The 14,186-nt window shown below is 40.2% G+C and overlaps 1 protein-coding gene across 1 annotated transcript in view; it reads left to right on the top strand.

The window, feature by feature from the left end:
* tbx15 (T-box transcription factor 15) overlaps positions 1-8,739 on the top strand; it is a 41,051-nt gene extending 32,312 nt beyond the window's left edge. The window contains exons 7-8 of the mRNA XM_069155067.1: positions 3,326-3,423; positions 6,795-8,739. Coding sequence (XP_069011168.1) covers positions 3,326-3,423; positions 6,795-7,621 — 925 coding nt within the window. The 3' untranslated portion in view covers positions 7,622-8,739. The remainder of the gene's footprint in view (positions 1-3,325; positions 3,424-6,794) is intronic.
* The last annotated feature ends 5,447 nt before the right edge of the window (positions 8,740-14,186 follow it).

A 14,186-nucleotide genomic window follows, 5' to 3' on the forward strand; every position in this document is an offset into this window, starting at 1 on the left:
TCAGCTCTGACCTTTGACCTTCATGCTGCTGTTTTGGCATAATTATGATGATTAGGAGTTCAGTTGGTCACATATTGTAAGTCACTCTGGATAAATGTAGATTTGATTTAGCGCATTGTTATATGGATTTCACATCACAGCTAAAAGTTTAGATTTTTTTCTTCCCCTACATGCAGCTCAAATCTGAATTTTAATCAAGAATATCATACTTATTTTCAGGTCGATCAGAAGCTATTTTATTGGTATTAAACATTGTTGATGACAATCAAATGGTAGCACAAATTGCATTTTGAATTATGGGCCTGAGCCTCATATTTGGTCATTTTGAAATCTAATGAGTACATTTGATTTATATTTTTAACAGGTAGTATAGTGAGCTGGTAAAATAAGTGAAAGCATTACAAGGAATGTGGAAAAATAGATAAAAAGAGACAACTATTTAATATTCTCAAGAAATAAAATAAAGCAAAAATAATCCCTCTGACTAACACAATCAGGGTGGTGTTTCAGTGGTGCTGGTTGCATGCAGCTGGTTGGGGTAATAAAGGGTAATCTGATTTGTGATTGGCTCCTGTGTACAGCAACAAAATGTATTCTAAAACAAATGGTTGTGTGCATTGACACCAACACAGACATTTTGAAATGAGCTTTCTAGGAGTTTTAATGCTCCAGCTGCTTTATTTAGTGATTACACTTTATGGTATTTGATACCGTATTCATCTGACAGCATCGCATGCAGAGTGTGCTGAAGCATCATCTTCATACTCATCCTGGCTGCAAAGTTAAATCACATGGAACAGTCGAGTTCAATTTTGTATATCTCAAAATTACACCAAAGTAAGTTTGAGAGGTTTGAACAGTTTTTAACATCAACTAATGATGGACATCCTGACTGGTGTCTAAAAGGTCAAAGGTCAAAATTAGAACCACAATCGACAAAAAGAAACTGAACATATGTATATCATGGAACTGAAAGTGAGCACAGAGTACCAGACTGAATTTGCAATAGAAATTACTTGTTACCATGACAACTAATACATCTTTTCATTCACCAGCTTTGATTTTTTTTTTTTTGCCAGAGTATGCTTGGTTAATTTGATAGTTGTTTGCAGAGATGCCTCAACACTGCCAAAAAAAAAAAATCCCCTTCTATCACAGAGCAAAACATTTTATAATCTATATTAACAAATAAACAGAGACTTACTTGGTCTGACTGATTAAAGTGTTGATAGTTATTCAGTCCGGTTCTTTCCTCGCATCTCTTAATGCAATATAAATAAATATCAGCTTCATTGAAACAAAGAGCAGCTTGAAAACCTCCAAAACATCCTCTAATAAAACATTATGACTTTTTTGAATTTCACTTTTTGTGGTCAGTTTTGCCAAAATATATAAGTTGGAGCTAGCAGCTGCAGCTTTAAGTGTTGGAAACAAGAAGCTGCAAACATAAAAACAGGTGTGATATATTTAGCTATTATTGCCACGTGTGTCTTTTAAACATTACTCAGTTTATATTAGTATCGGATATGAGTGGCATAAACAGTCGTGAAAAGAAAAACTGAGGTACTTTTCTTTGGATTTGAGCAGTAAAGTGACTGTGCAGCCTGTTTGCTATGGATCATGACCAACTAATTCCACATTCAGGGGAAATTCCAAATTAAAAGAAAGGGCAAACCTGCGCTGCTAATTCTCAAATTAAGCACCCACTTGTTTTCCTTTTTCTGAATTTCTTATTGCATCTTAATGCAGACCTCTCCCAAGCGCTACAGTAAGTTATGGCGGTGTCGTCAGTTGTGTCTGGTGACCAGGCTTTATGGCCGAGCGGAGGGATACAGCTCATTTGTTGGGTTTTGGTCCCGCAGCAGTGCGACTCGTATGAATGAGCGCAGTGATGGTGAGGGCCGGGCCGATTAGTATGGCACACTAACGAGCTGCCATGGCCAGGGAGTTAGTGGCCCTAAAACAACACGGGGAGCAGCGACGGGCGCTGGTTTCTCCGGGACGGGGGCCGAGCGGCGTGCAGGGAAGTAAATCAAGCAGGAAGGAGAACCGTGTACAGATTCAAGATGAAACGTCACCTCAGATTTATGTGCACAGTAAAAACCTGCTCCTATTTAATGGCCCCAGTTTCCTCCCGAGCAGGACTCCGTTTCCCCCGCCTCTCCGTCTCTTTCAGACTCAGACATTTACAACCAACCCCTCTCTCTCTGTCTGTCTGTCTGTCTCTCACTGACACACTATCACTCCCCCTCTGTTCAATTCACCTATTGACTATTTCTTAAACTTATTCACTCATACTCTTTCGGTCTTTCACTCACACAATCAAATGTGCACTAGTCACATGTTTTATGACTTAATATGAAATAGCTTTTATTTACAAAACCAATGTCATAAATTACCCTCTGTGGCCACTTTATTAGGGACACCTATAAAGATTTTCCATAAATTCAACCTTGATGAAGTTTATAAAGTTCAGATTTTGTTGACATTGTCGGAAACGTGTAAAATGAATTCTATATTTAATACCGAGGTCAAAGTTTAAGGTGTTGTTGTACTGGAATGCAATACTGTGTATATACAAAGGTGTTTCTGCCAATAAACACATATTAGAAACACCTCTGAAAATCCTGCAGTCCAGTACCAAACCATCACAAAAGTGTATATAAAACATATAACTGATTAAAATGATTATACAAAAAGAGTTAAGGGTATCATAGAATAGACTTTATAGTAAAACAATTGTATTGGATTAGACTGCATGAATGATGAAAACAATGTGAATGTATTTCCCAAACTAATATCTATTGTTGTTGTTTGTTTGTGTGTCATTTAATGTTGCAGTCTTTATGCCAACAAAATGTAAGTATCAAAATACAACAAGCATAATAAATTAAAATAAAAATGTGATAAGAATAAAATAAAAAAATAAATAAATAAAAAAAAGATATACAAATCAGATCAGCAGACTCTACCATTGGCTGTTTGAGATCTTTGGACAGAAAGTTCTATAGCTGCACTACGAAAGGTCTGGTCAATGTTAGTGGCAAGGGGAGATTTTGAGGCAACTACAAATGACTTTTCATGATCAGGCTTGTAGAGACCTAACAAATTGTAGATATAAAAGTCTGTTCATTTCAAGCTTAAAACACAAGCAATAAAATCCTAAAATCAATCAAAGTCCACAATAAATATGAAACTCTTTTTCTCTGTTCATGTCATCTGGTCAACACACTCAGAGGCTGTTATTGTCCTATTTTCCCTTTCTTTCTTTTATTTTTTAAGTTTTCTATGTCCTGAAATATCTCTCTCCATTTGTCTCTGTCAGGACTGGCCTGGAGGCGATCATGGAAACATATGCTTTCTGGAGACCTCCAGTGAGGACGCTCACGTTTGAAGACTTCACCAATATGCAAAAACAACAAGGTGTGTAAACACACTTATTACTTTAGAAAAAAAACTGAATACACTGAAAACAAAAAACAAACGTTCACATACATGCAGACACAATCAAAGATTCAACGACAGCGATAACTACAGTAACAAGTATGTGAGATCAATAATTTTTGTTCTAGTGACTTTTTAAAAGAAAATTTACTTTTGATCCATCTGATGTTCACAGGGAGCAAATTCTAAGCATAAGAATCTCCATAAAGATCAGTTCTCATCGTACGATTTACTCAGGGACTCATCACAACCAAATGACCAGTGTTCACTTAACAAGTATTATGCTCATGACAAAAAGCTGTATATAATAGTTTTCACAAAAGAAGAGGGGTGTACTTTTCCAAATAACCTTTTGTATGAACAGAAGGCAAGATTTTATGATAATGATCATCGTTTCTGCATCTCACGCAGAGAAAGAACAATAAAGAGCGAACCTATCTGCTCTGTTCTGTGAAGTTTCACTATTTGTTAGATGTTTTTTTGCTGCACGAGACCAAATAACTGGGCAGTACTCCAGCTGTGACAAAACAAGTGACCGAATTACATTTTTCATAACAGAAGATGAAACATATGCAGAACATTTCCTTGAAATTGCTTTGCCATTACTCATCATGGAAACAATGAGACCATGATGATAAATTATCTAACTTAACACCCAATGATTTGGTTTCAGTGACCTGCTCAACAGATATCCCATGTATAAACAAGTGCAGTGCAGTTAACAAGAGAATTCCTCTTTATTATTTAAAATCATCCTTCAGTCTTTCCTGCCTACCTCAGATTTCTTCTTTTTAAAACAATTCCCTTGGATTTCCTATTGTTGTTTTTTTTAGATACAGATATATAGAATTCTAAGTCTAAAGTCTAAAAGCTCTGGGTCAGATCCTTTACTTGCAGAGTAGGCACTGGTCGTTGCCAGCCCTAAGAAACAACAAGAATTAGAAGAATAAGAAGAATTGTTTTATTTTGAAGGGCTGAAATTCAAAGCTGTTGATTTGACTTCCTCCTGATGACGTCCATTTTACCCTGTGCCATTCTGTTTTTATACACTTCATTTATTATTTAGATTTTTTTTATTGGTTCTGAATTTATTTTCAGTGAAAAAGTTCGCAAAATCTTCAACATGAGTTAATATTTAAGCTTATTTACGAGATAAAGTGTTGAATTAGTGCACAGTTAACATAAACGCTGAGTGTGCAGTGCTACTTCGCGTGACCTTGCCGCATTGCTGTCCCAACCTGAACTCTCCCTCTGCATATTTTCCCTGCATATATCACCACACGCTGCATCAGCCACGGTTGTCCTTCGCTTGAGCTTGGCCATACACCGCTCCTCTGGCAGCTCGACCCGCGTCTGCTGAACTTTTCACTTCGCGCGCAGCCTTCGAAAATAAAATCGTTAAACAAAGCCTGTGGCTTTTGGACGGCTCCACGACACGAGTCAGCGTCAGCCGGGTCGCCTCCCTTTGTCTCAGCTCCAGCGCCGGCAACAAGGTCTTAGTCATGGCTCATATCTTTAAGACGACTGTTTCCTCGCTGACCCCATCTCGGTTACCTCCGGAGGTCAGCATGACGTGATGCTCTGCATTCTGTGTGAGCAGGCTGACATGTGTTTGTTATCTTTCAACTCCTCCGTAGTGATTAGGATTTAATTAAAGTCCTTGCGCCGCCAATGAACCCTGTGTCATCCTGTAAGGACACTGTAGTGTACGTGTGCAGTGTATTAAAGGGATGTTCATGTGCAGCTTTGCCCTTATGGCACCAGGCCCCCTTTACCCTTCAAGTAATCAGCGATCCTCCCTCGGCGCTGAAGCACCTCGAACCAGAGGAAAACATGACATCACCAAACTATCGTTCTCTCTTCTTTCTCTTTTCTCCTCATATACTATCTCTCTCCTTCCTAGCAAGACCCCACACCCTCCCCCCATCTCCTTGAGAGCACTGCAGTGATATTATCGAATGCATATGGTGCAAAATCAGAGCCTCAGCCAAGCGAGTCCTGGATTATTTAGTTCTGCCTCCTCCTCTTCCTGGTTTCAAACTGAATTTCTCCAACAGTGATGTGAACGCGGGCCAAATTCTCATTAATAGAGAAGAATGTGATTGATATCCCACAGCTATCGCTTCACTCTGAAAGGCTTGACTTGTGGAGATTATTTGTGCCAACAAATTTATATAGTTTATATATATATATACAGAATATATATACATTGTATGTGGCTGTGTTGAACAGACATCAAACTGAATCCATATTTATTTCCACATAGCGTTTTACAATATGGCTCATGATCTCGTATTCAGCGCTGTTTCAAAGAGTAAAGCAGTTGACGAAAGGAGTTTAAAAAAAGTCCATGTGGCTCAACAAAGTTACATATGAAACTGGCAACCAATGAGTGAATTCATAATGTTGTGTACTTAGTTTATGAGCCTGACTCTGTCTTTGTGGACAAATTGGAAACATTCCCACTGGTGATTACACTTCACTTTACTTTGGCCTGCTTTTTTTTTATTAAGAAAGATACGAGGAAGACACAAGCTGAAGTAGATATAGCATCGTGATAAAGACTTTTTCCAAAAACTTTGTGCGCAAGAGACATGACAGCTGTGGTGAAAACTGTTGGTCTTAAATGAAAAGTCACACAGTCAGACCAGCAGTGAAGGAGATTTCTGCTGCGCTGCCACTGAGGAAGGACGGATGTGGAGGTCTGGCAACAGGAGACTAATACCTCCCCAGAGGGAAACCGTGTTTGTTTCTGGCTACCTCTTAGCGAGGTCAGAGGTAGGCAGGCAGGGATTCAGGTCACTTTCTCTGACAAAAAACAAAAAACAAAAAACAAAAAACAAAATTGTGGGATCCTATGTTAAAATACTGCAAACAAAACACTTTGTATAGTGGTTTTATTTTAAAGAACAAAAACATCATATAATTTTATTGTATTAGTTAAAAGAACCAAGATCATGATTTGAACACTAAGAGGGAAAGATAATACGTAACTATTCATTGTTCAAAAAAAAAAAAATCATGTTTAATTTGACATGAAATCACCTCTTTTACAATTGATCATTTTTTGAAACCTTGAATATTCTGTTTCGGACTCCAGCATTCTTAAAGGATTTTTTTTTTGAGTCTCATCCACTATTGTCAGATTCTAACAGATACTTTACCAGATTACATCCGTACTTGAAAGGTTTCTAGCTCATGAATTCTTTGAGTATTTTAACATTTTTTCACTGGTCCTGACTCTAACTCAAGCAGATTTGGTCTTAGAAGTGATTTTAAAGCATATTTATTAAGGAGCCTGTCATATGACGATGTGTTTCACTCACTCTGTCTGCATGTCTGTTTTCCAGGTGGCAGCACGGGCACTTCTCCCACCACCTCCAGCACAGGAACTCCTTCTCCCTCCGGTGCGGCACACCTCCTGTCTCCCTCCTGCTCCCCGCCCACCTTCCACCTGGCCCCAAACACCTTCAACGTGGGCTGCAGAGAGAGTCAACTCTGCAACCTGGGCCTGTCGGAGTACCCAGCTTGTGCCCGCAGCAACATGGCGGCCCTGCAGGGCTACGGCGGCCTGGCCGACAGCTCCTACGGACGCCTCCAGGCTGCAGGAGGCGCTGTGGCCTCTGCTCAGCCCTCTGAATCCTTCCTGCCGCAGAGGACTCCCTCTTTGATTGCTGCTGGCATGCAGGGCAGTCCTCATGCCTCCCTTACCGGCGGAGGCAGCGGCAGCGGTGGCAAGATGGATGCCTACAGCGGTCAGCTGGGCTCCTTCCCGGCCTCTCAGCTTCAGTACGTGATGCAAGCCGGAGGCAGCTCCACCTCTGCCTCATCCTCTTCATCCGGATCCTCCCCTTCCTCCGCCCACATGTTCAGCGGAAGCCACCACCACGTGCAGCAGGGCTCCTACAACGCGTTCTCCCTGCACAACCCCTACAACCTGTACGGATACAACTTCCCCACCTCTCCTCGCCTGGCCGCCAGCCCCGAGAAGCCGCAGGGGGGGCTGCTCTGCTCCTCCGCTCCAGCGGGGGCCTTCGCCGAGCGCCAGTACCTGTCCAACGGAAGCATGGACACTATGCACATGATCGGCAACACCCCCGGCGGCCAGCAGGGCAGCGGCTCCTGTGATGGACGTCAGTACGGCCCCCCCTCTCAGATGTCCATGCACATGGTGTAGAAACTTGGATCAAACTTCACGAGTCTTTGAGCCGAAAAGCAAATCTCAAATCTATGTACTGGGTTTGGTGTTGATGTTGAACCAACGTTTTTACTTTCAGAAAAGGATATCATGTCATGTTTTAGTTTTTAAAGACACTCCACCACTCATAAAGCATCATAGACGGAGTTAAAACTATTATTTAAGTATCTTTGTTTTAATGATTTAAAAAAGAAAAGGACAGCAACGGGACTCTTTTACTGTTTGACAGCAGAAACAACAAATTCAGATCAGTGGAAGAAGGGCGAGGAGGAGGAGGCGTTCACATGCTCTGCTTCAGAAGGGATTATCAGTCATGAATATGTATTGGTGCAATAGTAACAACAGCCTCTTCAAGTGACTCATCCTTGATGTCTGGGGACTCAAAAGGCCGTCCGGTCTTCCTGCCATCCTCTAACCAAAGAATCTTCATTGTGATCCAGAAGTTTTTACTTTAAGCATCACTTGTGCCAAATCGCTTTAGGAATGTCACAGGGTCAGTGGTTCGCCGTCACGGTCGGAAGTTTCAGCCGGAAATAAAAGGGACGACCGGACGAGATCGGTGAATGACTCGCTGCTCCACAGACGTGCAAGAGATGAAGTATCTGGACGCTGTGGCGGCCGCTTGCCGTGCCAGACAATGAACACACACATGGTGCTGTAAACTGTTGGGTTTACTGAGGAACTTCATCCTGAAAACCTCCAGCAGACCTGAGCATGAGAGCTCAGGACTCCACCACACAACTTCATCAACCTGTTTGCCTCATAGACTGGGATTAGTTTCACTATTTTGGAGTGGATTATGTTTTTAAGCATATATATATAAGATGGCAAATGCAATCAATAACATAAGCTTAAAAAGTTGTCGTGTGAAAAGTTATAAAATAAGCAATAGAAAAAAGAGAGTAAAGTATGTTGTGGTGTGTATTAGAGATGTGTATTTAAGTGCTGAGCAATATAGCAATTTTACAGGCCAATGTGTTATTAAAAAAAATGTGTGACAAAAGGGAAATATCAAAGGAATTCTTTTTGAGGCATTTTAAAAAAAATGTAAATACAGGTGCCAAGCACGTAAAAAGCTCAATAAACGTTTTAATTCATGTACTTTGGATTGGATTTTTTTTCTTTTGCTAGATGTAGATTTTCAAATTAAACTCAATATTTAAGGAGAATTATTTGGGGAAAATAATTGTAGTCAGGGAGCTCGAAATTGGGAAGTTTTCCATCTGGGAACGTCCCACTTCCCAGTTGAGTGCAGCCACAAACAGGCAAACAAAAATGGCCGCCCCCAGAAAATGTGCTCTATTTCTGCTGTCAGAAAACCAAAAAGTGACAAATAACCTTGTCATCAACCATAAAAAACAACGCAGGGATGAAATGGAGCTCAGGAGATCATTATTTATACTCTACGTCATTTCACACCGCTGGAAAACTTGGTATACTAGGCTAACCAAAGCTGTATTCCAAATCAGGTACTTTTTCTTTTTACTTTCTGTACGTACTCCAGATACCTTTACAAAGCATGTACTGGTGCAATGCAGTATGCATAGAATTAGGACATACTACTTTGTCATTAAATATGCGCCTTGAACTTTGACCCTCTTGATCATATCCTTTGTGATCTGTAGCGCGACATTTAAAGTGAGAGAAAAAAGAATTTGCTTTGGAATGAATGGAACTTCTTTTTAATGTCTCCTCTTCTTTTTCTAATTTATTTTACAAATTGCTACCAAGCGGAGCATCAGTGCCACCAACTCTCTTTGTGGCTCAGTCGATGTGACGTATCTTCCGCTGCACAGGGGTTTGTGGGTGAGAACAGCCAGTGAAGCATGCTGGCATGCAGACTGTGAAATACGCACCATTACAGCATACTGTGTTCTCTAAATCAAGAGAATGAGAAAGGATGGTTTTTATAGGTAATACGTCATAAAGATCCCCAAACTATAGAGGAAAAAGGAGTTGTGTATGAGCAAAACAAATTACAGTGTTTACAATAGATAATCATAAGGACAAATTCTGCTTTTACTCACTGGATGTTCTGTATTTCACAGCTGGTGATTCCTTTTTAGAAATGAGGGATAAGCATTATTGAAAAAAAAAAAAACAGGCCATTTTGAATTGAGCTTAAAATTGCAACTGTGGCTGCTGATTTACCAGTTGGTCAAAGCGTCTCAGCCACAATAACAGCAAATGACATGATTATTAATCACATAAGCAGAGTGGTCTCTACTTATAAAACACACACATCTGCTGTGCTCCACATCACAGGCCTGGGCTTCAAACGCTGACGTAATGCATCGATCATAAACCAAACTGGAAGAAAAAGACCCAAAAAAAGACCATTTTTTTCCCCTGCTGGTTCTGTTTATAATGAGTGAAGAATAAAGCTCTTGTGCCAACCGCACTCAGCTGCACCACTGTTGTTGCTTGATGCACATAAATATGGCACCTGTTTAAAGAGACAGAGAAATCCCCTTGTAATCATTCGAACCTCTCAGAGAGGGAAAACATTCGGGATCATTCCTACTCCAGCTTTGTGGTTCCCCTCTTGTTACCCAGGCACAGACGCCAGGGGCTTTAGCCAGGGCCAATCAGCATCCATTACACGCATGTCTTCTGAGCGGCTCTCCCCAATCACCTCCTATCATGTGTTCAGCTCCAGCCATGAAATATCATATCTGAACCATCATCAGAAAACGAAGGGGGTGCAGGACCGTAGAGACAGCGACCCCAGTATTGGAAACACCTGTTTTTCCGAGCATGACTTCAAATAATGAGCCGGGTGATGTACCAGAGAGAGCGTATGATTTCACAATTTGGCTCCACTCCATCTATCTGGACATTATTTCCAATAATTATTTCACATTATTTGTCTGATACGCGCCTCTCGCTCTTGTTCCAGCAACATTCAAAACTCACCCTGTTGCCCCCGCCAGTCTTCACCGCAGATTTACCTCAGAGCCTGTTAAATTAGGAGACATATTTGTAAAGAGGAGCAGTATGACATAATGCACAGCAGGTCCATTTTTTCGTGCCGTAAACTATCCATCAGGTCCTTAAGTGGAAAAGAATGGCCAGGCTTGAGTAGGAGCCACACTCCGTCTTTCATTAGAAACACAATATGCAAACAGTTCCATTGATTGATTAATGGCGCAGTGTGGCCGGCTCGCCGTAAAACATGAAACTAGAAGAATCGGGGATACAGGACCGGGTATTTTAACGAGGTCCTCTGACAGAGATGCCGCTTTGAGCCCATTTTGAGTGACAGCACGCTGACTGGAAGTTATCCCATAATCCCACCTCTCTCAGCCATTGATCTGTCCGTCCGAACACATTTCAGACATTTGAAAAGACTCCGAAATTGCCCTCTTGGGAACTCTATTGGATGCAAGTCCGGCCGCAGGGGGGCCGTGAACATGTGCAAAAAAGAGAGGAAAAAAATGCGGCTTTAATTTTTGGGATCTGCAGGTCTGGTTTTGATATGACAGAGTGTGAGTTTCTATCAGACACTTCAATCAAAAATTCCTGGTAAACTATTGCCCTCTTGTGTTTATTCCACTCTTCTGCTTGATATGCTTTGGCTGGATTCATCCCCACTGTAAATTACGGCTGACAGGAGATGTAGATCCACTTTTCTGAGGTGTTACAGTTCGCCTGACGTATATTGAAGCACTAAATCATTGTTCTTCTGAAAAGGGCTTTCACATACCTTCAGCTGCCTTACACCAAAGTTATTTTCCCTTTCAAGGAACATCTTGAAGCTATTTCAGGATTGATAAAGTCATGATTCACACGTCAGGCTTAAAAAAAGAAACATACAGGCTCTGGTGGCCAAAGTCTCCACAGCCACAGGAGTACAGACCTCTGAGGCCAAGTTGTGATGGTTGGTCTTAATGATTCAGAACATAAAAAAACATACATGTACTGTAACACAGTAAATGACCCAATCTTGTAAATACAAAGAATTCACATGTGCTGTAATGCTGTACATATCCATGCATGGGGTCACATCATAATATTATTATTAAGGACACCTTCGCCAAGGCCAATAATCCTCTTTTTAATAATATGCAAATCTGCAACCTAAACCTCGATACATGTCTGGATACGTTTTCAAAACTATTCGAATTACTATTAGATGTCAAAATATTTGTGATTGTGAATACATGTAATGCTGACGTATATTGAGACAATAAAATGGAATGTATCATAACGGTGTAATATTTAATTCTCATAAAGTTGTAATTATTGAAACCATATCCCTTAAAGTTGTATCTTCATAAATGCTGTCTACTCATGGCTGTTTAATGACCACAAAATAAAGAGAAAATATAGAAAAATTGCATAAAGTTCAAAATATTTTAACCCTGTATAAAAATATCACACATGCAGTGTATCATATATAGACTTTTTTTTTCAAACTTTTTTCGAAGCTATACATATATATAAATACACTTATATTTAGTAAAATATTTAATCCAAGTGGTTCTTGTGTTATTTTATGGCTGCAACTTTATCTTAACTTTCTAAGTATTCAATATTTTTTGTGCAAAAAAGAAAAAAAAAGTTGACTTGTCGATGGTATTTGAGTTTTATACAATCAAAGTAGTGATCTGATTTTAAAAAGTGCTTATCAACATGTGTTAGCAATGGAGCTGCCAATGTTTGGTAAAATATAATAGAGGGGCATTTTTCATGCTAGTTACAAAAAAAGTTGTGACTACATTTGTATCTTCATCTCTACCCTTTATGAAAACCTTTAATTTAATTTTAAACCCAAACTAAAATTTCAAACTAACTTTAATCCTTAGTTTAACACCAAACTAAAACTTTAAACCCGAAACAGATTCAAGAGCAGAGGACTGGCCGACTCAGTATCTGAACGCAGTCATCCACACACAGACATGCGGAGAGAGGAGAAATAAAACACACTAATATATCCTCACACGCTCAGAAAGCAGGGCCTCAGCCAGGCATGCAGGTCAACAGGAAAACAGTCAAAAACATTTTTCTTCTTTCTCGGGAGTGGAAAAAAAGATGTTTGAGATATAATCGACCCTCCCAGGCAGGTGGTTCTGATAAAGACCCCGGGCCCACATGGAGACAGACCCGTCCCCCGGCTGTCCCACGGTGCAATGCCTGCTGAGAACAAAGACGCCCCGCTGGAAAGCCCCCCGGGTCTAAATGAGAGAGGTCCGGTGCTATGTGGTGGTTTGCTGTCAGGTCTTCAGAGAGCCAGCAGATTGGGTGACTGACCGGGCAGGTGACCCGGATACTGAAACCCCCAAAGAGGTTGATTTTAGAGTGTGAGAACTTAAGTGGTGGAGTGTCAGAAGAGTGTGCAGTTGTAAAAGCAAGCAGCGTCCAATTGTGCTGAAGCATAGTTGAGCAATCTGTTCGCTGACGACCACAAAAAGTGATTGAATAGTTTAAAACTAATTTAAGAATACTGATAACCAATTATGGCATCAATACATTTATTCTGCAAAAATTAGCTTTCTCTACCTTGTCAGATATGAAAATGTATTGTTTTTCTTTGTATTACATTGAGAACTTTTTCTTTGTTTCTTTGTTTCCTTCTTTCTTTGTTTCTTTGTTTCTTTCTTCTTTTCTTTCTTTGTTTCTTTGTTTCTTTGTTTCTTTGTTTCTTTGTTTCTTTCTTCCTTTCTTTCTTTCTTTCTTTCTTTCTTTCTTTCTTTCTTTCTTTCTTTCTTTCTTTCTTTCTTTCTTTCTTTCTTTCTTTCTTTCTCTTGCAGAGCTTCTGAAAACACAAGCGATATATGAACTGCATTTTGGACTGTTTGAAACTGTGATGATAAAAAAAAAGGAAGAAATAACTTGCAGTTTGCAGGTAAAACAGACAATTTAGATACATTTGTAAAAAATGGCTTCGTTAAAAACAAATCTTTTATTTTGGAGTCTAGATTATACATACAGTAACTGTTGCTTGAACAGCTTTTAAAGGTGTGTAGGATGTAGCGGGATCAATTGGCAGAAATCGTTGGTGTAATTGTAGTTCTGCAACAGATAATGCCAATGTCAACTTTAGATAACGGCACTTTGTTTACCAGTTGTAGAGTAGTGCCAACAATCACATTCTGAAAGCTAATCATCCAGGTTACATAGTTCATAACACCTGCAATTATGCCTGTGATGAGTCGTGATATTGATGCTATTGAGTCAATTGTTCTAACGCCCTGGCCCTGTTACAGTTCTCCCATGTGTAGGAACCTCCACCTGTGCTGTGCATCTCATCCCATCAAATCTAGAATGTATTTCTTACAACTTGGACACCCAATGTTATGGTGTGTTCATAAGCAACTGGGAAGTGGGAAAGTTCCGACCTCCGAGTGGGAGAAACCACCTGAACGCCTGTCGAACTGGGAATATCTCTCTATGAAAGTCTGAGGTCTTTGAGAGCTCCAAGAAGAAGGTGTGATATCACTCGACGTGGCAACGTTTGTGGTGAAAGGAAGAGATACACTTGCTCAGCACAAAAATAAGTCACTTATGATTAATTTAGGTCATACCAGTTAGAGCAGGGCAT

Source organism: Embiotoca jacksoni, unplaced genomic scaffold (genome assembly GCF_022577435.1).
Source record: "Embiotoca jacksoni isolate LCO1_2020_lvr unplaced genomic scaffold, fEmbJac1.0.p SCAF_2, whole genome shotgun sequence".
Lineage (NCBI taxonomy): Eukaryota > Metazoa > Chordata > Actinopteri > Embiotocidae > Embiotoca > Embiotoca jacksoni.